Source organism: Salmo trutta, chromosome 20 (genome assembly GCF_901001165.1).
Source record: "Salmo trutta chromosome 20, fSalTru1.1, whole genome shotgun sequence".
Lineage (NCBI taxonomy): Eukaryota > Metazoa > Chordata > Actinopteri > Salmoniformes > Salmonidae > Salmo > Salmo trutta.
Genome location: NC_042976.1, coordinates 12,106,673 through 12,129,455, shown reverse-complemented (window position 1 = coordinate 12,129,455; position 22,783 = coordinate 12,106,673). Strand labels below are relative to the sequence as shown.

The following is a 22,783-nucleotide window of genomic DNA, read 5'->3' as shown; positions in this document are numbered from 1 at the left end:
AGGTATGGATTCTAACTGGAATGCTATACGCTAGTGTGGATATTGGAAGGTGTCACTTGTTTGATGTCACTTGTTCTTCTACCTATATCGTAATGATTTGGCCTGTTTTAACTGCACATTTCAATAGTGTAGCTCAGTTGGTAGAGCATGGCGCTTGCAACGCCAGAGTTGTGTGTTCGATTCCCACGGGGGACCAGTATGGAAAAAGTATGCCCTTACTACTTACTGTAGTCGCTCTGGATAAGAACGTCTGCTAAATGACATAAATGTAAAATGTAGTAAAGCCAAGGAGATTACTTAGTCACCAATTAGAACCCTCTCCTCACCATTGGGCCTGACTAATAAGATGAGCTCTCCTGAGTGGTTCTCACAGCTGGCCTTGATGAACATGACCACCTGGTCGTGAGTGTGCTCCGAGATGTCTCGACCGTTGATCAGAACCACCTGGTCACCTTCGTTCAGACGAGGGACACACAAGTCAGCCTGTAGAGGGTTGGAGGAGAACGCAATCAGAACACAGTTGAGTCAAGTGGTTAAAGTGGTATACTGGGAAGAACAGACTAGAACACTGGGCCTGTAATATAATAAAGTTTCTCAGAGTAAGAGTGATGTTCTAGGATCAGGTTTTCCCTGTCCATATAATCTTATTTATTATGATCCAAAGGCAAAACTGATTCTATATCAACTCTGTGACTCTGTGAATATGGGCCACATAGCGATAGCTTGTGGTAAATGACAACAAAGAGAACTAAGTGCTGTTCATTGTCTTTGACTTCATCAACATCAGAGTAACATCCTGAAGCCTTTTTAGTTGAGCCGTGAAGGGACTGCTACTTTTGTTCACTCGATCTAGAATACCTCACACTCAAATACCGATCGCATTACCTCTCAAGAGAATGATCTTCGGTCATCGTCACAGCCGTGTATATTCTACTTTCTACTCAAGCAGATACCACAATGGCTCTCAAGGAACTACACTGGACTTTGTGCAAACTGGAAACCGCATATCCTGAGGCCACATTAATTCTAGCTGGGGACTTTAATAAAGCAAATCTGAGGAATACGCTACCAAACACTCGACCATTGCTACTCTCCCTTCCGGGACGGCTACAAGGCCCTCCCTTCGGCCAATCAGATCACGCCTCCATTCTGCTCCTCCCTTTCTATAGGCAGAAACTCAAACAGTAAGTACCCGTGGTAAGGTCTGTTCAATGATGGTCTGACCAATCGGAATCCATGCTTCAAGATTGTTTTGATCACGCGGACTGATATATGTTCCGGGTTGCCTCTGAGAATAACATTGCTGTATACACCGAAGTGTATAGGGGATGTTGTTTCCCTGTGATGATTAAAACCTGTCCAAACCAGAAAATGGTGATAGATTGCAGCATTTGCGCAAAACTGAAAGTGTAAACCACCCCATTTAACCACGGCAATTTCACCGGGAATATATACAAACAGATCCGGTTATGCCCTCCGTAAGGCAATCAAACTGGCAAAACGTCATTAGAGAGACAAAGGAAAACTTCGAGGAAAACACACTGCCGCCGACGCAGGCCACAGCCGCTTCCGAGGATTGTGAGCTCTTGTTCTCCGTGGCCAATGTGAGTAAGACATTTAAGCGTGTTAACCCTTGCAAGGCTACCGGCCCAAACGGCATCCCTATAGCACTCACTGCTTTGAGAGGCTAGTAAGGATCATATCACCTCAACCTTACCTGACACACTAGAACCACTGCAATTTGCACACCACACCAATAGATCCACGAATGACGCAATCACCATTGCACTGCCATATACCTCCTGGACTAGAGGTCGACCGATTATGATTTTTCAACGCCGATACCGATAATTGGAGGACCAAAAATAGCCGATACCGATTAAATCGGCCGATTTATTTTTTCTTTTATTTATTTGTAATAATGACAATTACAACAATACTGAATGAACACTTATGTTAACTTAATATAATACATCAATAAAATCAATTTAGCCTCAAATAAATAATGAAACATGTTCAATTTGGTTTCAATAATGCAAAAACAAAGTGTTGGAGAAGAAAGTAAAAGTGCAATATGTGCCATGTAAGAAAGCTAACGTTTAAGTTCCTTGCTCAGAACATATGAAAGCTGGTGGTTCCTTTTAACCTGAGTCTTCAATATTCCCAGGTAAGAAGTTTTAGGTTGTAGTTATTATATGAATTATAGGACCATTTCTCTCCATACCATTTGTATTTCATATACCTTTGACTATTGGATGTTATTATAGGCACTATAGTATTGCCTGTGTAACAGTATAGCTTCCGTCCCTCTCCTCGCCCCTACCTGGGCACGAACCAGGGCCTCATCGACAACAGCCACCCTCGAAGCATCGTTACCCATCGCTCCACAAAAGCCGCGGCCCTTGCAGAGCAAGGGGAACAACTACTTCAAGGTCTCAGCGCGAGTGACGTCACTGATTGAAACGCTATTAGCGCGCACCCCGCTAACAAGCTAGCCATTTCACATCAGTTACACCAGCCTAATCTCGGGAGTTGACAGGCTTGAAGTCCTAAACAGCTCAATGCTTGAAGCATAGCGAAGAGCTGCTGGCAAACACACAAAAGTGCTGTTTGAATGAATGCTTACGAGCCTGATGCTGCCTACCACCGCTCAGTCAGACTGCTCTATCAAATATCAAATCATAGACTTAATTATAACATAATAACACACAGAAATACGAGCCTTAGGTCATTAATATGGTCAAATCCGGAAGCTATCATTTTGAAAACAAAACGTTTATTCTTTCAGTGAAATACGTAACAGTTCTGTATTTTATCTAACGGGTGGCATCCCTAAGTCTAAATATTGCTGTTACATTGCACAACCTTCAATGTTATGTCATAATTATGTACCATTCTGGCAAATTAATTACGGTCTTTGTTAGGAAGAAATGGTCTTCACATAGTTTGCAATGAGCCAGGCAGCCCAAACTGCTGCATATACCCTGACTCTGCTTGCACGGAACGCAAGAGAAGAAGTGACACAATTTCCCTAGTTAAAAGAAATTCATGTTAGCAGGCAATATTAACTAAATATGCAGGTTTAAAATTATTTACTTGTGTATTGATTTTAAAGAAAGGCATTGATGTTTACGGTTAGGTACACATTGGTGCAACGACAGTGCTTTTTTCGCGAATGCGCTTGTTAAATCATCACCCGTTTGGCGAAGTAGGCTGTAATTCGATGAGAAATTAACAGGCACCGCATCGTTTATATGCAACGCAGGACAAGCTAGATAAACTAGTAATATCAACCATGTGTAGTTGACTAGTGATTATGTTCAGATTGATTGTTTTTTTTATAAGATAAGTTTAATGCTAGCTAGCAACTTACCTTGGCTTCTTGCTGCACTCGCGTAACAGGTAGTCAGCCTGCCACGCAGTCTCCTCGTGGAGTGCAATGTAATCGGCCACAATCGGTGTCCAGAAATGCCGATTACGGATTGTTATGAAAACTTGAAATTGGCCCTCATTAATCGGCCATTCTGATTAATCGGTCGACCTCTATTCTGGACAAGAGGAATACCTACGCAAGAATGCTATTCATGGACTAAAGCGCAGTCTTCAAAACCATAGTACCCTCCAAGCTCATGATTAAGCTTGAGGCCCTGGGTCTGAACCCCACCCTGTGCAACTGGGTCCTGGACTTTCTGACGGGCAGCCCTCCAGGTGGTGAAGGTAGGAAACAACACCTCCACTACGCTGATCCTCAACGCAAGGGCCCCACAAGGGTGCGTGCTCAGCCCCCTCCTGTACTCCCTGTTCACACATGACCGCATGGGCACACACGTCTTCAACTCAATCATCAAGTTTGCAGACGACAACAGTGGTAGGCCTGATTACCAACAACGACGAGACAACAAGGGCTGTATCACTGCCTGGTACAGCACCTGCATCGTTCGCAACCGCAAGGCTCTCCAGAGGGTGGTGCGGTCTGCCCAACGCATCACTGGGGGCCCACTGCCTGCCCTCCACAACATCTTCAGCACCCGGTGTAATAGGAAGGCAAAAAATATCATCAAGGAACTCAGCCACGCAATGCATGGCCTGTTCACCCAGCTACCATTCAGAAGGTGAGGTCAGTACAGGTGCATCAAAGCTGGGACCGAGAGACTTCTATCCCTCTTCTAAACAGCTTCTAGCTCAAGGCCATCAGACTGTTGAATAGTCACCACTACCCAGCCCCGCCCAGTACCCTGCCCTGAACTTAGTCACTGTCTTATGCGCTTACCACCCGGTTACTCAACCCTGCACCTTAGAGGCTGCTGCCTATGTACATAGACATGGAACACTGGTCACTTTAATCATGTCTACATACTGTTTTACCCACTTCATATGTATGTACTGTATTCTAGTCAATGCCTATCGTATTTAACTATTGCTGTACATATACCATTCTATCATATATATATATAAATATATATATGTAAATAAGTAAGTATTTGACCCCTCTGCAAAACATGACAGTACTTGGTGGCAAAACCCTTGTTGGCAATCACAGAGGTCAGACGTTTCTTGTAGAAGCCACCAGGTTTGCACACATCTTAGGAGGGGATTTTTTCCTCACTCCTCTTTGCAGATCTTCTCCAAGTCATTAAGGTTTCGAGGCTGACGTTTGGCAACTCGAACCTTCAGCTCTCTCCACAGATTTTCTATGGGATTAAGGTCTGGAGACTGGCTAGGCCACTCCAGGACCTTAATGTGCTTCTTCTTGAGCCACTCCTTTGTTGCCCTGGCCGTGTGTTTTGGGTCATTGTCATGCTGGAATACCCATCCACGACCCATTTTCAATGCCCTGGCTGAGGGAAGGAGGTTCTCACCCAAGATTTGACGGTACATGGCCCCGTCCATCGTCCCTTTGATGCGGTGAAGTTGTCCTGTCCCCTTAGCTGAAAAACACCCCCAAAGCATAATGTTTCCACCTCCATGTTTGACAGTGGAGTTGGTGTTCTTGGGGTCATAGGCAGCATTCGTCTTCCTCCAAACACAGCGAGTTGAGTTGATGCCAAAGAGCTCCATTTTGGTCTCATCTGACCACAACACTTTCACCCAGTTGTCCTCTGAATCATTCAGATGTTCATTGGCAAACTTCAGACGGGCATGTATATGTGCTTTCTTGAGCAGGGGGACATTGCGGGCGCTGCAGGATTTCAGTCCTTCACGGCGTAGCGTGTTACCAATTGTTTTCTTGGTGACTATGGTCCCAGCTGCCTTGAGATCATTGACAAGATCCTCCCATGTAGTTCTGGGCTGATTCCTCACCTTTCTCATGATCATTGCAACTCCACGAAGTGAGATCTTGCATGGAGCCCCAGGCCGAGGGAGATTGACAGTTCTTTTGTGTTTCTTCCATTTGCGAATAATCGCACCAACTGTTGTCACCTTCTCACCAAGCTGCTTGGCGATGGTCTTGTAGCCCATTCCAGCCTTGTGTAGGTCTACAATCTTGTCCCTGACAGCCTTGGAGACCTCTTTGGTCTTGGCCATGGTGGAGAGTTTGGAATCTGATTGATTGATTGCTTCTGTGGACAGGTGTCTTTTATAGAGGTAACAAACTGAGATTAGGAGCACTCCCTTTAAGAGTGTGCTCCTAATCTCAGCTCGTTACCTGTATAAAAGACACCTGGGAGCCAGAAATCTTTCTGATTGAGAGGGGGTCAAATACTTATTTCCCTCATTAAAATGCAAATCAATTTATAACATTTTTGACATGCGTTTTTCTGGATTTTTTTGTTTTTATTCTGTCTCTCATTGTTCAAATAAACCTACCATTAAAATTATAGACTGATCATTTCTTTGTCAGTGGGCAAATGTACAAAATCAGCAGGGGATCAAATACTTTTTTCCCTCACTGTATGTGTTTCAATGAGAGAGCGTGAGTGGGAACAAGACAGAGGGAGGGAAAGAGAGACAGATAGAAGGGAAAGATGGAGAGAGAAATAGCGAGAGAGAGAGAGAGTGAGATGAGGGGTAGAGACATTGTGAGTGTGAGGGCAAGTGTGAGCGTGTTTCTGAGTATCTGAGAGAGGAAGAACATGAGTATGTGTACTGTAAATGTTTTTAAAATTTAATTTTCATTTTACCTTTATTTAACTAGGCAAGTCAGTTAAGAACAAATTCTTATTTACAATTACGGCACTGCCTACCCTGTCCAAGCTCTAACCCGGACTCCCAATCACAGCCGGCTGTGATACAGCCTGGAATCGAACCAGGGTCTGTAGTGTCGCCTCAAGCACTGAGATGCAGTGACTTAGACCGCTGCACCACTCGGGAGCCAGAGTGTATGGGGTGTTGGTTAGTGTTCTAACATACCGATGTCCCAGGGGCCACACGAGACACGATGACGGGCACCTTCTGATCAGCTCCACCCTGAAACCAAGGCAATGGAGAGGGCTAAACAATCTGATCTTGGTCAAGTCACATGGTCAGGATTAGGAGCAGTAGGGTTAGGTGATTACCCTCAGGGCATTGTTATTTCATAGCATTATACATTAAAAAAGTATATAATAATAAAGATGTTTCATTGTCACACACACACGATAGGTGCAGTGAACTGTGTAGTACAGCGCCCCTGGAGCAAATTAGGGTTAAGTGCCTTGCTCAAGGGCACATCGATAGATTTTTCACCTTGTCGGCTCGATTATTTGAACCAGCGACCTTTCGGTTACTGGCCCAACGCTCTAATCACTAGGTTACCTGCGGCCCTACAAAGCACTACTGTAGGCACTAGGCAGAGGTCTCACCTTGACGTTGAAGCCAAATCGCCTGTTGTCATCTGGTCTCATCTTGACCAGGACCAGATTGTCGTGAGGGACAACACCGTTCAACTGTAGAGAAAGACATAGGGATGTGTTAATACATGTCTACATTGGAAAGGACATAAGCTCTTGACAGCCTACAGAGACTCTGAAGGACCCACAGTTCTTCAGAGGTCACAAGGTCAGAAAAACCATGACCCTGGCCCTAGTTCTAACTCATTTAGGTCCAGCTGAATAAATTCATTATGAAACAAAATGAAAACAGTGGTAGATTGAGTCAGGGCGGACTTACCGTGGTCTTGTCGGTTGCCATGGGGACATCGTACATCTCGTTGATGTGGTTGTCAAGGAGACTCTGCTGGGAGTGGGCCTGGATGATCTGGCTCAGGTTCTTCCTGGACTGTTTTGGAGGCAGGGCCGGGGGCCGACCATCTACTGTCTCTGGGGAGCTGGAGAGATACAGACAGCGTTAGCTCATGGTAGAGTACCTTCACTCTGTCAGCCAGTCCCTTTTAAGTCCTTGATATTTTTTCAAGATAAGGCACGTTCCATTTCCTAAAATCCAACAGAGCTAACAGAGCTCAGTAAGCCATTCAGCCAATCAGAGCTTTTGGATAAGCAGAAACTCCAGTTGCTCGTGGTCATTGGCCAATAGTAGAGCAGAGCTCCTACAGCACATCCTCCACAGAGAGAGACGGAGTGTGTGTGTGTGTGTGTGTGTGTGTTGTAGTGTGTAACTACCTAACAATCCCAGTCACAGTGGGTGTTTGTTGTGTACAGTGTACCTAACCATCCCAGTCACTCAACCACAGAAATCCCAGGAGGACTAGAGGCCAGTCAGGAACAGTCACAGCACATTGTCTTTGTTTGGCGTCCTGTATGCCAGGCTGGTGTCACAACACAGGAGACACTACAGGGGGGACAGACAGGCCTCTCTCTCAAAATAAACAGACAGCACAAGGACTTCAGCCACATGGCTGAGAGAGGGACTACTGCTCACTGACACTGACCACGGGGACATACACAGAGTATTTGTCTGTATTTATCTCATTACATCAAGACAGTAAGACAGAAATACAGTTGCTGTCCTTTTCCACCCCAAATGATTGAAGTCAGGGAACGGAGCGGTCAACCTTCTCTTAGTTCTTTAAAGGTCAGGCTGGGGTCAGCAGCCTCTCACGTGACAGTGTAGTGGGATGTTTTCCTGGTTCACAGATCATGTTGTAGAAGGGAGGTATCATATGACCTGGTTGCCTTGGTATCCACTGCTTGAAATCTCATCTTACTGAGGTAATGCTGTGACAGCGAATATTGTTGTATTGATGTTTCTTTTTGAGAGAGGGAGAGACAGAGACAGAGAGAAGAAAAAGACAGAGAGGAAAAAGATGGGGAGAGAGATGAGAGAGAGCGATGGGGGAGAGAGAGAGCGATGGGGGGAGAGAGAGAGCGATGGGGGGAGAGAGAGAGCGATGGGGGAGAGAGAGAGCGATGGGGGGAGAGAGAGAGCGATGGGGGGAGAGAGAGAGCGATGGGGGGGAGAGAGAGAGAGAGAGAGATGGGGGGAGAGAGAGAGAGAGAGAGAGAGATGGGGGAGAGAGAGAGAGAGAGAGATGGGGGAGAGAGAGAGAGAGAGATGGGGGAGAGCGAGAGAGAGAGATGGGGGAGAGCGAGAGAGAGATGGGGAGAGCGAGAGAGAGATGGGGGAGAGCGAGAGAGAGATGGGGGGAGGAGCGAGAGAGAGATGGGGGAGAGCGAGAGAGAGATGGGGGAGAGCGAGAGAGAGATGGGGGAGAGCGAGAGAGGGGAGGGGGAGAGCGAGAGAGATGGGGGAGAGAGAGAGAGATGGGGGGAGAGAGAGAGCGAGAGAGATGGGGGGAGAGAGAGAGAGATGGGGGGAGAGAGAGAGAGAGATGGGGAGAGAGAGAGGAGAGATGGGGGAGAGAGAGAGAGAAATGGGGGAGAGAGAGAGAGAGAGAGATGGGGGAGGGAGAGGAGAGAGAGATGGGGGAGAGAGAGAGAGAGAGATGGGGGAGAGAGAGAGAGGAGGAGAGAGAGAGAGATGGGGGAGAGAGAGAGAGATGGGGGAGAGAGAGAGAGATGGGGGGGAGAGAGAGAGAGATGGGGGAGAGAGAGAGAGATGGGGGAGAGAGAGAGAGAGATGGGGGAGAGAGAGAGAGAGATGGGGGAGAGAGAGAGAGAGATGGGGGAGAGAGAGAGAGAGATGGGGGAAGAGAGAGAGAGAGATGGGGAGAGAGAGAGAGAGATGGGGAAGAGAGAGAGAGATGGGGGAGAGAGAGAGAGAGATGGGGGCGAGAGAGAGAGAGAGATGGGGGAGAGAGAGAGAGATGGGGGAGGAGAGAGAGAGAGATGGGGAGAGATGGGGGGGAGAGAGAGAGATGGGGGAGAGAGAGATGGGGGAGAGAGAGATGGGGGAGAGAGAGGGCGATGCTTGAGATCCCAGGAAGAGTGAGCAGGTGGTTATATCATCTTCTGGATCAGTGAAGAGAAGAGCAAATGGCTTGGCACAGAATGCGGGTGCGTGCAAGCGTGTGCGTTTGTCCGTGTGTGTGTGTGTGTGTGTGTATATATATATATGTTTGTGTGTGTGAATAGAGGAGTGAGAGCGAAAGAGGGAGGGAAAGTATATTGGCCGAGTGTGGGTGTGCCTCTGTGTTTTTGCATAGGTAAAGTATGAATGTGTATGAACTCACTACTGTAAGTCGATCTGGATAAGAACGTCTGCTAAATGACTAGCATGTTCAATTGGGTAGTAAGGGAACTCTGAACTACTGCCTCTATTCCCATTAGAGATGTGGTATCTGTACTAATGCTTGCGACACAGTTCTTGGTAAGATAACACTTCTGTAGAACAGATAAATACCCTTCCAGCTTTAACATAACAACCAGTTGTTGTAGAGGCTCTTACCCAATCTAGCCTAATAATAAACAGCTAACGGAACTCTGAACGGCATCTCAAAGAACATAACAGCCAAAAGAACTGGAGTACAGGGTTGTCTGGAGGTTGAGGTTAGGATGTAGAGCAGAGGGAAAACAGGGGGGTGGGACAAGGAGATCGCTGAACATAGCCTCACTCAGCAGGGCAACTCAACACTAGTAGTCCAGGGGTTAGGTCACTCTCACGTCACACTGCTACAGTAGAGTCACCAGGAGTTAGGTCACTCTCACATGTCACTCTGCTACAGTAGAGTCACCAGGGGACAGGTCACTCTCACTCTCACACTGCTACAGTAGAGTCACCAGGAGTTAGGTCACTCTCACACTGCTACAGTAGAGTCACCAGGGGTTAGGTCACTCTCACTCTGCTACAGTAGAGTCACCAGGGGTTAGGTCACTCTCACACTGCTACAGTAGAGTCACCAGGGGTTAGGTCACTCTCACACTGCTACAGTAGAGTCACCAGGGATTAGGTCACTCTCACACTGCTACAGTAGAGTCACCAGGGGTTAGGTCACTCTCACACTGCTACAGTAGAGTCACCCCTGGTGACTCTCACACGTCACTCTGCTACAGTAGAGTCACCAGGGGTTAGGTCACTCTCACACTGCTACAGTAGAGCCACCAGGGGTTAGGTCACTCTCACACGTCACACTGCTACAGTAGAGTCACCAGGGGTTAGGTCACTCTCACACTGCTACAGTAGAGTCACCAGGGGTTAGGTCACTCTCACACATCACTCTGCTACAGTAGAGCCACCAGGGATTAGGTCACTCTCACACTGCTACAGTAGAGTCACCAGGGGTTAGGTCACTCTCACACTGCTACAGTAGAGTCACCAGGGGTTAGGTCACTCTCACACATCACTCTGCTACAGTAGAGCCACCAGGGATTAGGTCACTCTCACACTGCTACAGTAGAGTCACCAGGGGTTAGGTCACTCTCACACTGCTACAGTAGAGTCACCAGGGGTTAGGTCACTCTCACACGTCACTCTGCTACAGTAGAGCCACCAGGGATTAGGTCACTCTCACACTGCTACAGTAGAGTCACCAGGGGTTAGGTCACTCTCACTCTGCTACAGTAGAGTCACCAGATGTTAGGTCACTCTCACACTGCTACAGTAGAGTCACCAGGGGTTAGGTCACTCTCACACTGCTACAGTAGAGCCACCAGGGGTTAGGTCACTCTCACACTGCTACAGTAGAGCCACCAGGGGTTAGGTCACTCTCACACGTCACACTGCTACAGTAGAGTCACCAGGGGTTAGGTCACTCTCACACTGCTACAGTAGAGTCACCAGGGGTTAGGTCACTCTCACACGTCACTCTGCTACAGTAGAGCCACCAGGGATTAGGTCACTCTCACACTGCTACAGTAGAGTCACCAGGGGTTAGGTCACTCTCACACTGCTACAGTAGTCACCAGGGGTTAGGTCACTCTCACACGTCACTCTGCTACAGTAGAGCCACCAGGGATTAGGTCACTCTCACACTGCTACAGTAGAGTCACCAGGGGTTAGGTCACTCTCACACTGCTACAGTAGAGTCACCAGATGTTAGGTCACTCTCACACTGCTACAGTAGAGTCACCAGGGGTTAGGTCACTCTCACACTGCTACAGTAGAGTCACCAGGGGTTAGGTCACTCTCACACTGCTACAGTAGAGTCACCAGGAGTTAGGTCACTCTCACACTGCTACAGTAGAGTCACCAGGGGTTAGGTCACTCTCACTCTGCTACAGTAGAGCCACCAGGGATTAGGTCACTCTCACACTGCTACAGTAGAGTCACCAGGGGTTAGGTCACTCTCACACTGCTACAGTAGAGTCACCAGGGGTTAGGTCACTCTCACACGTCACTCTGCTACAGTAGAGCCACCAGGGATTAGGTCACTCTGACACTGCTACAGTAGAGCCACCAGGGATTAGGTCACTCTCACACTGCTACAGTAGAGTCACCAGGGGTTAGGTCACTCTCACACTGCTACAGTAGAGTCACCAGGGGTTAGGTCACTCTCACACGTCACTCTGCTACAGTAGAGCCACCAGGGGTTAGGTCACTCTCACACGTCACTCTGCTACAGTAGAGCCACCAGGGGTTAGGTCACTCTCACACGTCACTCTGCTACAGTAGAGTCACCAGGTGTTAGGTCCCTCTCACACTGCTACAGTAGAGTCACCAGGGGTTAGGTCACTCTCACACTGCTACAGTAGAGCCACCAGGGGTTAGGTCACTCTCACACTGCTACAGTAGAGCCACCAGGGATTAGGTCACTCTCACACTGCTACAGTAGAGTCACCAGGGTTTAGGTCACTCTCACACTGCTACAGTAGAGTCACCAGAGGTTAGGTCACTCTCACACGTCATGCTGGTACAGTAGAGCCACCAGAGGTTAGGTCACTCTCACACGTCATGCTGGTACAGTAGAGCCACCAGAGGTTAGGTCACTCTCACACGTCATGCTGGGTTAGGCTACACTCAGATATCAGTGGACTACCAGTGCAGTAGACTACAGCCCAGGCCGGGGGAAGTTTGACCTAAGACGGGTATACTGCGAGTCAGAGACAGGCCTCATTTTTATGGGTCTACCACCCCCCACCTTGCTCCATCCCAGCCCTGCCGAACCCCCTCCATGCCTCCAGAGCTGTAAACACTTTTTATAGTCCGCGTTCAAAGGCTATTTCCATTTAAGCCCATTAAATGACATTTGGGAAAGGGTGTGAACTTAAACTGCAAGCCACAGACACACAAGCCAACCGTTAAAAACGCTAAGTTTTAAAAAGCAGCCGTTTTAGAAGTCGGAGCACACACCATGGCTTTGGTACTGTCATGTCCAATTAGAATGTGGCTTCCATTGATTTTTAGACAGTGGCTTTAGTGGAGACTTTAACAGTGGAATATAGTCATAGTCACCAACTTTCACCCTCATTAACAGCTATGGTGGTGTTTTGCAGAGAGGGAAGAGCTGGTCAGAGACAACTTCCATTAGATTGTCAGTCTTGCTTAGAGCAGTCCCTTGGTGCATATTGTTTTAATGTAGGCCTAGTCTCTCGTACTGAGCTACAACTAGGGGCCCCATTTGTTCCTGTTCAGATCCTACAGTCATGTCAACAGGGCCACTGATAACCACCACACCTCTCATCTTCCTGACTACTGCAGTGTGTCCAGTGTCCACTAGAGGTCCAGACTGATGGAGTTGGTGTGAGTGGACAAGGCTGACTTGTGATTGGTGTGTGTGTGTGTGTGTGTGTGTGTGTGTGTGTGTGTGTGAGCGGCAGCAGACTTACGGGCTGGAGTCCAGACTGATAGAGTTGGCCTGGGTGGAGGACAATGATTTATGATTGGAGAAGATGGGGAGACTAGGTGAGGCGTGGATCATGTGGTCCACCAGGTGCCCAACCGACAACGGGCGCATCCGTGTCCCCTCCTGTACGAACAACGAGTTCCGGCTGCACACACACAACATGGTGGTTAGGATGATTGTGTGTGGAATCAAAGCAAATGAATGTACGGTATTCCACACTGTTTGAAGACTTCCATTGTTTGTTTGATTCTATTATGTTCTACCCAGCTTCTGTGATACATTTGAATGTGTAGAATTCCTTTTGTTTTGCCCATGCTATGGTAGTATTGGAACTGGGACTCCCTCACAGCGTGTCTCCCTCTCGGAGGCGTGGGCATGATATTAGGACAGGGTATATAAGGAGGAGTGACAGCCAGGTACTCACTGGTTAGGGGTACCGGGTAGGGAGCGTGTGGGCAGGCTCTGGGTCTCCAGCCTCTCGTCTGATAGGCTGTTCCTGCTCACCGCCTCCCAGTCTGTCCCGCACATCAACTTCCTGACCATGGGCTTACTGGGAGACCTACTCAAACAGGAAATAGAATCAGTCACATGACAGAGCCAATGAGGATGTGATACTGCTGACTTTGTGATAAGGAAGACAGAGGGTGTGTCTGAAAAGGCACCCTATTCCCTATATAGTGCACTACCTTTGACCAGGGTCTGAATAGGGCTCGGGTGTAAAGTAATGCACTATATAGGGAATAGGGTGCCATGTCAGACCCAGCTAGAGTGGTGAAACACTCCAGTCTAAAGCCCAGATGTATATGACTGAAACACAGCTCAGTGATAAAGATAGAATCCGCGAGACTAGGATGTGATGATTGGCCCATCAATATCACTAAATTCATCATATAGCACCTCCAGGATGTGATGATTGGCCCATCAACATCACTAAATTCATCATATAGCACCTCCAGGATGTGATGATTGGCCCATCAACATCACTAAATTCATCATATAGCACCTCCAGGATGTGATGATTGGCCCATCAACATCACTAAATTCATCATATAGCACCTCCAGGATGTGATGATTGGCCCATCAATATCACTAATTCATCATATAGCACCTCCAGGATGTGATGATTGGCCCATCAACATCACTAAATTCATCATATAGCACCTCCAGGATGTGATGATTGGCCCATCAATATCACTAATTCCTCCTACAGCACCTCCAGGATGTGATGATTGGCCCATCAACATCACTAATTCCTCCTACAGCACCTCCAGGATGTGATGATTGGCCCATCAATATCACTAATTCCTCCTACAGCACCTCCAGGATGTGATGATTGGCCCATCAACATCACTAATTCCTCCTACAGCACCTCCAGGATGTGATGATTGGCCATCAATATCAGTAAATTCCTCCTCCAGCACCTCCAGGATGTGATGATTGGCCCATCAACATCACTAATTCCTCCTACAGCACCTCCAGGATGTGATGATTGGCCCATCAACATCACTAATTCCTCCTACAGCACCTCCAGGATGTGATGATTGGCCCATCAACATCACTAATTCCTCCTACAGCACCTCCAGGATGTGATGATTGGCCCATCAACATCACTAATTCTCTGGGCATTAATAGATATTTAGAGCTGTCATACTTCTTTTGATAGAGGACTTAATAGCAGAGATACATGCATAAACCATAAATACAATGCCTATACAAAGTCGACATCCCCTTTAACTTTTTTCATATTTTGTTGCATTACAAAGTGGGATTGAAACAGATAAAATTAAAACATGTTGTCATTGAGCTACACAAAATACTCCATAATGTTAACGTGAAAAGAGCATTCTAAATATTAATATGAATAAAAAATGGAATAACTAAAACAGTCATTGCGCAAGTATTCACCCCTTTTGTTTAGGCAAGCATAAATTAGTTCAGAAGTAAAATTTGGCTTAATAAATCACACACAATAAGTTATATGGACTCACTCTGTGTGAAATAATAGAGATTAACATGATTTTTGATTGACTACCCTTTCCATCTGCCCCCCTGATGGACCCTACATACATCTCTAAGGTCCATCAGTCAAGTATTGAATTTCAAGCATTGATTCAACTAAAGACCAGGGAGCTTTTCGAAAGCATCAAAAAGAAGGGCAGTGATTGGTAAATGGGTTACAATAACAAATCAGACATTGAATATATCTTTAAGCATGGTGAAGTTAAAAATCATGCTGTGGATTATGCATTAAACGACCCAGACACATCAAAGATGCAGTTGTCTTTCTGATCTGAGTGGCAGGACAGGAAGGAAACTGCTTAGGGTTGTCACCCTGAGGCCATTGGTGATTTTAAAACATGTACAATAATGACCTAAATGACAGAGTGAAAAGGAGAACACAAATATACAGAATATTCCAAAATATTCATATGTATGCAACAAGGCACTATAGTAATACTGCAAAAATGGCCTAAATGCAAAGCCTTATGTTTGGTTTGAATCCACCACAACACATCACTGAGTACCACTCTACTTATTTTCAAGCATGGTGGTGGATGCATCATGGTATGGGTATGCTTGTCATCGGCAAAGACTGGCGAGTTTTTCAGGATGAAAAGACACGGGATGGAGCTAAGCACAGGCAAAATCCTAGAGAAAAACCTGGTTCAGTCTGCTTTCCAGCAGACACTTGGAGACAAGTTCATCTTTCGGAAGGACAATAACCTATAGCACAAAGCCACATCTACACTGGAGTTACTTACCAAGAAGACAGTGAATGTTCCTGAGTGGTCAAGTTACAGTTTTGACATAAATCTGCTTGAAAATCTGTCAAGATCCCCAACACCTTGACAAAGCATGAAGAATTGTTTGGAAAAAAATTGGCAAATATTGCACAATCCAGGTGTGCAAAGCTCTTAGAGACTTATCCAAGTAGACTCACATCTGTAATTGCTGCCAAAGGTGTTTCTAACATGTATTTACTCAGGGGCGTGAATACTTATCTAATCAAGGAATACTAGTGTTTTGCTTTTCATTCATCTTTAAAATGTGTAGTTGACCAAAAAAATATAATTAATGAAATTTAATCCCAATTTCTAACAATAAAATGTAGAGAAATTCAAGGGAGGTGTAGATATTCGATAGGCACTGTACATATACAGTATAGTGTTGTGTTGCATTACCTGGCAAACACCCTGTTCTTGATCCCCTTCTCTTTGCCATACTGCACCGACTGCACCTCGGTCCTCCCGCTGCATAGAACACGTTCAGACAACATCCAAACCATCATTTTAGTAACACTCAGCCACATCTTACAAACTGCTGTGCTGCACCTCACATCCCAACTGGAGCTTAAAAAAATGCATCAATAATCTCCCAACTCTGTTTCACCCAAACTGTATATCTCACAGGACGAAACGCCCCCTTACCACCCCCCACCCCTTTCACAGCTCAAAGCAAATGCTCAAGTACTTCAACAATGAACAGTTTGTTTTATTTGTACTATTTCTAATCTCCATCTGAGACGTGAATCCATATGAATAATGGAATAACTCCCTTCTCCCCAAAAGCGTTTTGAAAGGACTGAAGAAAAACAAGCCCAGTTTTGGGTTTGCGTTAATAATTAATCTACTTTTCCCAAAGATGAGAGCACAATATGCAACCGCTAACGCAATTCCCCAAACACTGACTGTTGATGCCACTCATCGTGACCTCGCAAATATTTTTGACCTGTGTTGACATTTCAGTGGCAGTGCTTTGTGTCTTGCAGATATAGTGTGCACGGGTTGGTGCATGCACCTGTGGCAATGGGGATTTTCTCTTACCAGTAACGAAACTTGGAGCCCAGGGTAAAATAGTGGGCAAAGAAGTTCTTCTGAGGGGGAACGGGCCGGTCCAGACGGAAGAAGGTGTGATGCTCTACACAGGTCTTCCATAGGTTCTTACAGGCTCTGTAGTTCACCATGTTAAACCCCAGCAAGGTCTCCCTCGTCTCATTCTGTAGAGGGAGGGAGAGAGATAAAAAGTAAAGGAGGGAGGGAGAGAGAGAGAGACAGAGAATGACAGAGTGAGGGAGAGACAGAGAATGACAGAGTGAGGGAGAGAGAGAGAATGACAGAGTGAGGGAGAGAGAGAGAATGACAGAGTGAGTGACAACAATAATGAGAAAGGACATGTTTCTATACTGAGAGCAATATATTCTGAGCTTCTGTTACGTGACCCTCCTCCCACACATCATTCAATTCCTTTAATCCATAGGCTTTATTGTGTACTATGAATTTGGGGCGGGGGGGGGGCAGTAGTGAGGTGTCGAGTTAAAATCTTGGTCCTATGGTCACAGATGTCAAGACAAGGCTACAGTGCCATGTTCATAGATGGGGAAATAGAATGTGTTGGATTAGCCACCATGATTCGGTAGGTTTGTCGCACGAGACGAGAAGTTCATCTCTATCTGCAGCCCCAACATCCCCATACCCCTCCCTCAGCCTCCACGGTGTTTCCTGAGGGAACATGCCACATCCCCATAGCCCTCCCTCAGCCTCCACGGTGTTTCCTGAGGGAACATGCCACATCCCCATAGCCCTCCCTCAGCCTCCACGGTGTTTCCTGAGGGAACATGCCACATCCCCATACCCCTCCCTCAGCCTCCACGGTGTTTCCTGAGGGAACATGCCACATCCCCATACCCCTCCCTCAGCCTCCACGTGTTTCCTGAGGGAACATGCCACATCCCCATACCCCTCCCTCAGCCTCCACGGTGTTTCCTGAGGGAACATGCCACATCCCCATAGCCTTCCCTCAGCCTCCACGGTGTTTCCTGAGGGCACATGCCACTCGTCATGAAGACATGGTGGTCCCCATTCCCACTTGGGTCATTATGTTCACAGAGACAGCCATAGCATAATGTTCTAGTAAGCTGTCTGCTCATATAGCCTGTGAGCCTACTGTACAGAAACAGAGAGAGACCACTACCTAGAAGTTAAGGTTCAGTGTCCTTTACAAAAAATATATGTTTACTTTGCTGTGACTGTCCACACCAGCATCTTGAAACGTCGTCAAGGAAGAGCAGGTTCTCAGCATCTTGAAACGTCGGCAAGGAAAAGTAGGTTCTTAGCATCTTGAAACAATGTCAAGGAAGAGCAGGTTCTCTGACCAACACCATCATCATGTACAGTAAAGAGGTCAGATAATGTTAGGCAATTAGGCCTAGCTCGCAGTCGGTGTTCCAATTCATCCCAAAGATGTTCGATGGGGTTGAGGTCAGGGCTCTGCGCAGGCCAGTCAAGTTCTTCCACACCGATCTCAACAAACCATTTCTGTATGGACTTTGCATTGTGCATGGGGGCATTTTCATGTTGGAACAGGAAAGGGCCTTCCCCAAACTGTTGCCACAAAGTTGGAAGCACAGAATCATCTAGAATGTCATTGTATGCTGTAGCATTAAGATTTCCCTTCACTGGAACTAAGGGGCCCGAACCATGAAAAACAGCCCCAGACCATTATTCCTCCACCAACCTTAACAGTTGGCACTATGCATTTGGGCAGGTAGTGTTCTCCTGGCATCTGTCAAACCCAGATTCATCCGTCAGACTGCCAGATGGTGAAGCGAGATTCATTACTCCACAGAACGTGTTTCCATGGCGGAGAGCTTTACACCACTCCAGCTTGGCATTGCACATGGTGATCTTGGTTTGTGTGTGGCTGCTCAGCCATGGAAACCCACTTCATGAAGCTCCTGACGAACACATTTTGTGCTGGAGCTGCTTCCAGAGGCAGTTTGGAATTCAGTAGTGAGTGTTGCAACCGAGGACAGATGTTTTTACGCGCTACGCGCTTCAGCTGTCCCATTCTGTGAGCTTGTGTGGCCTACCACTTCACGGCTGAGCCGTTGTTGCTCCTAGACGTTTCCACTTCACAATAACAGCATTTACAGTTGACCGGGGCAGCTCCAACAAGGAAGCAATTTAAAAAAAAACGGACTTGTTGGACGTGACAGTGCCACGTCGAAAGTCACTGAGCTCTTCAATAAGGACATTTTACAGGCAATGTTTGTCGATGGAGATTGCATGGCTGTGTGCTCGAGTTTATACACCTGTCAGCAACGGATGTGGCGGAAATAGCCAAATCCAGTAATTTGAAGGGATGTCCACATACTTTTGTATATATAGTGTATATACAGTGCATTCGGAAAATATTCAGACCCATTGACTTTATCCACATTTTGTTACATTACAGCCTTATTCTAAAATTGATTACATTTATTTTTCCCATCATCAATCGACACACAATACCCCATACTGACAAAGCAAAAACAGGTTTGTAAAAATGTTTTGCAACTTTATTTAAAAAATGTTAAAAAAATAAATCTATAAACATTTAGATAAGTATTCAGACCCTTTGCTATGAGACTTGAAATTGAGCTCAAGTGCATCCTGTTTCCATTGATCATCCTTGAGATGTTTCTACAACTTGATTGGAGTCCACCTGTGCTAAATTCAATTGATTGGACATGACTTGGAAAGGCACACACCTGTCTATATAAGGTCTCACAGTTGACAGTGGATGTCAGAACAAAAACCGAGCCATGAGGTCGAAGGAATTGTCCGTAGAGCTCCGAGACAGGATTGTGTCGAGGCACAGATCTGGGGAAAGGTACCAAAACATTTCTGCAGCTTTGAAGGTTCCCAAGAACACATTGGCCTCCATCATTCTTAAATGAAAGAAGCATTTCTAAAAACCTGTTTTCACTTTTCATTATGGGATATTGTGTGTAGATTTATGAGTATTTAAATGTTTTTTTTAAAATATATTTACAGATAAGGCTGTAACGTAACAAAATGTGTAAAAAGTCAAGGGGTCTGAATACTTTCTGAATGATATATTATATATATATATATATAGCATTCAGAAAGTATTCAGATATATATATATATTCAGATATATATATTCAGATATATATATGTGATGTATAGACAATGTGGACAGCACATGGATTGAATATGTAGTATATCCGAAGAACAGTATATGTATAGTATATAATAAAATATATATTGCTCGCAAGAACAACTTACAACTCCAGGAGAAAAATGTAAAAGGAGGGAAATTAATTTCCTGGTTCGTTGTTGCTTTTTAAAGCGTGTGCAGTGACCCGCGCTCACATGACCCAGATGTCCATGGGGCTGCGTCCCAAATGGAACCCTGTTCTTTATACATGGCACTACTTTGATCAGAGCCCTGGTCGAAAGTAGTGCACTAAATAGGGACTAGGGTTAAATTTGGGAAGCAATCCATGAATAATTCAGTCCGAGTGACACCCTGGAGGCTGGGCGACGGCCGCAGTGCTCTTAGTACAACTGCTCTGGAAAAACCCCTTCTCCATTATGAAACCAGGGAGGGAGAGGGGAGGTGATGGGGCTGTTTTGGGGATCTTTTCCTGAGATTCCACGGAACAGAGGAAGTAGGAGGGAGCCTGCAGCACTTTCAATTCATTTTCAGATCACACTCCCCACCTCCACACCCAAAATGCATGATCTATTCTTCATAATTAATAAGCATTTAAGAGGCTCTCCCTCTGTTGCTCTCCCAGATTTCAGTGACAGTCAGCGGCGGAGCAGGCCGGTGACTATGCCAGAAAAGCAGTTCCTCAAATAAACAAATATGGTCGCTGGGTCTGAGTGAGGGGGCAGTTAATGTTGTTCACGTCTAAGCTAGGTTGTTTCAGATTGATATGGTGCCTGTGGTGTGATGAGGGACTGGACCAGTGGTAGGTGGTCCATTAGCAGTGCTAGCTAGTTTCCTCCCTGAGGAAGAGCCAGAGAACTGGGTCTGGTTTGGGGACACTATTGACAGGGAAGCACAGTTACACAAGCTGAGGCAGAACCTGTGGCTGTGTTCACTGCTGTGTTTTCTGCTGGGTAAGTCATCATTCCTACTGTATAAAACACATTGCTGGTTGAATAGTAGATCCCACCTTACATTTTATTATCAAAATAATGACATTGAAAACGACGGCTTGAATACCTACCACTTCTCTCCTGAGCTGAACGAAGAACTGTTTGCACTTGAACAATATTTTCACAATCTTCAACCTGAAAGGGGTGAGCGAGAAATACACACAAATTGCGTCACAATGTGTGTCACTGCAGAGGGTCTCCTTCCTTCACGGCTCAAATGAGAGCCTTCGCTGCAGAGAGCAGCTGTCTCCCCATCAAAACTAATCCCCCCTCTCCTCTCTTCCTCCCTTCCCCCTCCTCTCCCTTCCCCCTACATGACTCACAGCTCAGATAAATATATTTTAAATTCACTCTCTCTCTCTCTGACAGCGTCATCTAAGATAGCTCATTTGTCAGCCCGTTGTGGACATAAATGGGAGAGAGGCTAGAATTCACACATCTCTCTTAGATACCGGACCACTCTGCTTTCTGAGAGGAGTAACGTTGTGTATCGCCTTTTAATATATATGGGCAGGAAAGCCAAACAGAGAAAGTGGTCAATAGGAGCGAGCCTTCTCGCTTGACAGTGGAGGACAGCTGTTGTGAAACGCGCCACTGTTAGCAGCCCTAAATTTAGCCTGACTGGAAAGCGTCGAAGCAGCCTGTGCTACAGCAAGCAGCTGGCTTTTAAGAACTGGGGTGTGTGCTGTGAGGAGCGAGTGGGGGGTGGGGAAGTGTGTGTGTCAGTGTGTGTGTTGGATTATTACTTGTCTGGTGGGGATTTAGGCTGTGCAATCCCACCCCTGGCACACACTTCCAGTAGCCCCTCCCACTCAGCTGAATATCAAAGATTTCTAAGAATTAAAGCTTTGGGCCTCAAAGACAATCCACATGAAAGCTAAACCGCTCTGAGTCCGCTCTGAGATTCTAGGAATGATCATCTGTATTTTACAGATGAATATGTAAAACAGTTATGTGATGTGCTTAGAAGAATGATATTTAACACTTCTCGAAATGCTTCTGCAACCTGGAAGACTCAATGATATGTGGGGCGGCAGGAAGCCTAGTGGTTAGAGCATTGGACTAGTAACCGTAAAGGTAGCAAGATCGAATCCCCGAGCTGACAAGGTACAAATCTGTCGTTCTGCCCCTGAACAAGGCTGTTAACCCACTGTTCCTAGGCCGTCATTGAATATAAGAATTTGTTCTTAACTGACTTGCCTAGTTAAATAAAGGTAAAATAAATAAAAATATATAGCAAAAAAATATATACATTAAAAAAATACATCATCTTTCCTCTTCCTACTCACACATACAGTAAGCTTTTAGAATTTATAACACAATCTACCCAAGTGGATGCTCTGTGTGATCACAAACAATCCCCTTGTAGCAACGATCAAATGAATTATGGGATTTACAAATCGCCTCATCTTGTATCAGAATCAAAAGCCTCCAGTTTGTCACTCACCAGGGAAAGCAGTTGATTCGTACCCTGTTCTTGTAAACCACGATCCCTGCTGACATCACCCCAATTAAAATGTCAGTGTTGCGTTGATCCTGAAACACACAGAGACAGAGAGAGAAAATGAAGTGTCTAAGCATCCTGACAGTGGGCCAGCCTGGTGGAAGCTTTGGAGGGGGTACAGACACAGACCCTCTCCCCCCATCTCTCTATGGCAGGGTGGGGGTACAGACACAGACCCTCTCCCCCCCATCTCTCTATGGCAGGGTGGGGGTACAGACACAGACCCTCTCCTCCTATCTCTCCCTCCCCCCCATCTCTCTATGGCAGGGT

The 22,783-nt window shown here is 46.2% G+C and overlaps 1 protein-coding gene across 3 annotated transcripts in view; it reads right to left on the bottom strand.

The window, feature by feature from the left end:
- The window catches only part of LOC115155556 (tyrosine-protein phosphatase non-receptor type 4), a 113,568-nt gene that overhangs the window by 10,999 nt on the left and 79,786 nt on the right, over positions 1-22,783 (bottom strand). For all 3 annotated transcript variants that reach the window (XM_029702259.1, XM_029702260.1, XM_029702262.1), the window contains 10 exons: positions 22,457-22,545; positions 21,081-21,144; positions 16,882-17,054; positions 16,240-16,308; positions 13,482-13,616; positions 13,041-13,202; positions 7,090-7,246; positions 6,783-6,866; positions 6,352-6,408; positions 327-483 (listed from right to left, as the gene is read on the bottom strand). In XM_029702259.1, the coding sequence (XP_029558119.1) occupies positions 327-483; positions 6,352-6,408; positions 6,783-6,866; positions 7,090-7,246; positions 13,041-13,202; positions 13,482-13,616; positions 16,240-16,308; positions 16,882-17,054; positions 21,081-21,144; positions 22,457-22,545 (1,147 nt within the window). The remainder of the gene's footprint in view (positions 1-326; positions 484-6,351; positions 6,409-6,782; positions 6,867-7,089; positions 7,247-13,040; positions 13,203-13,481; positions 13,617-16,239; positions 16,309-16,881; positions 17,055-21,080; positions 21,145-22,456; positions 22,546-22,783) is intronic.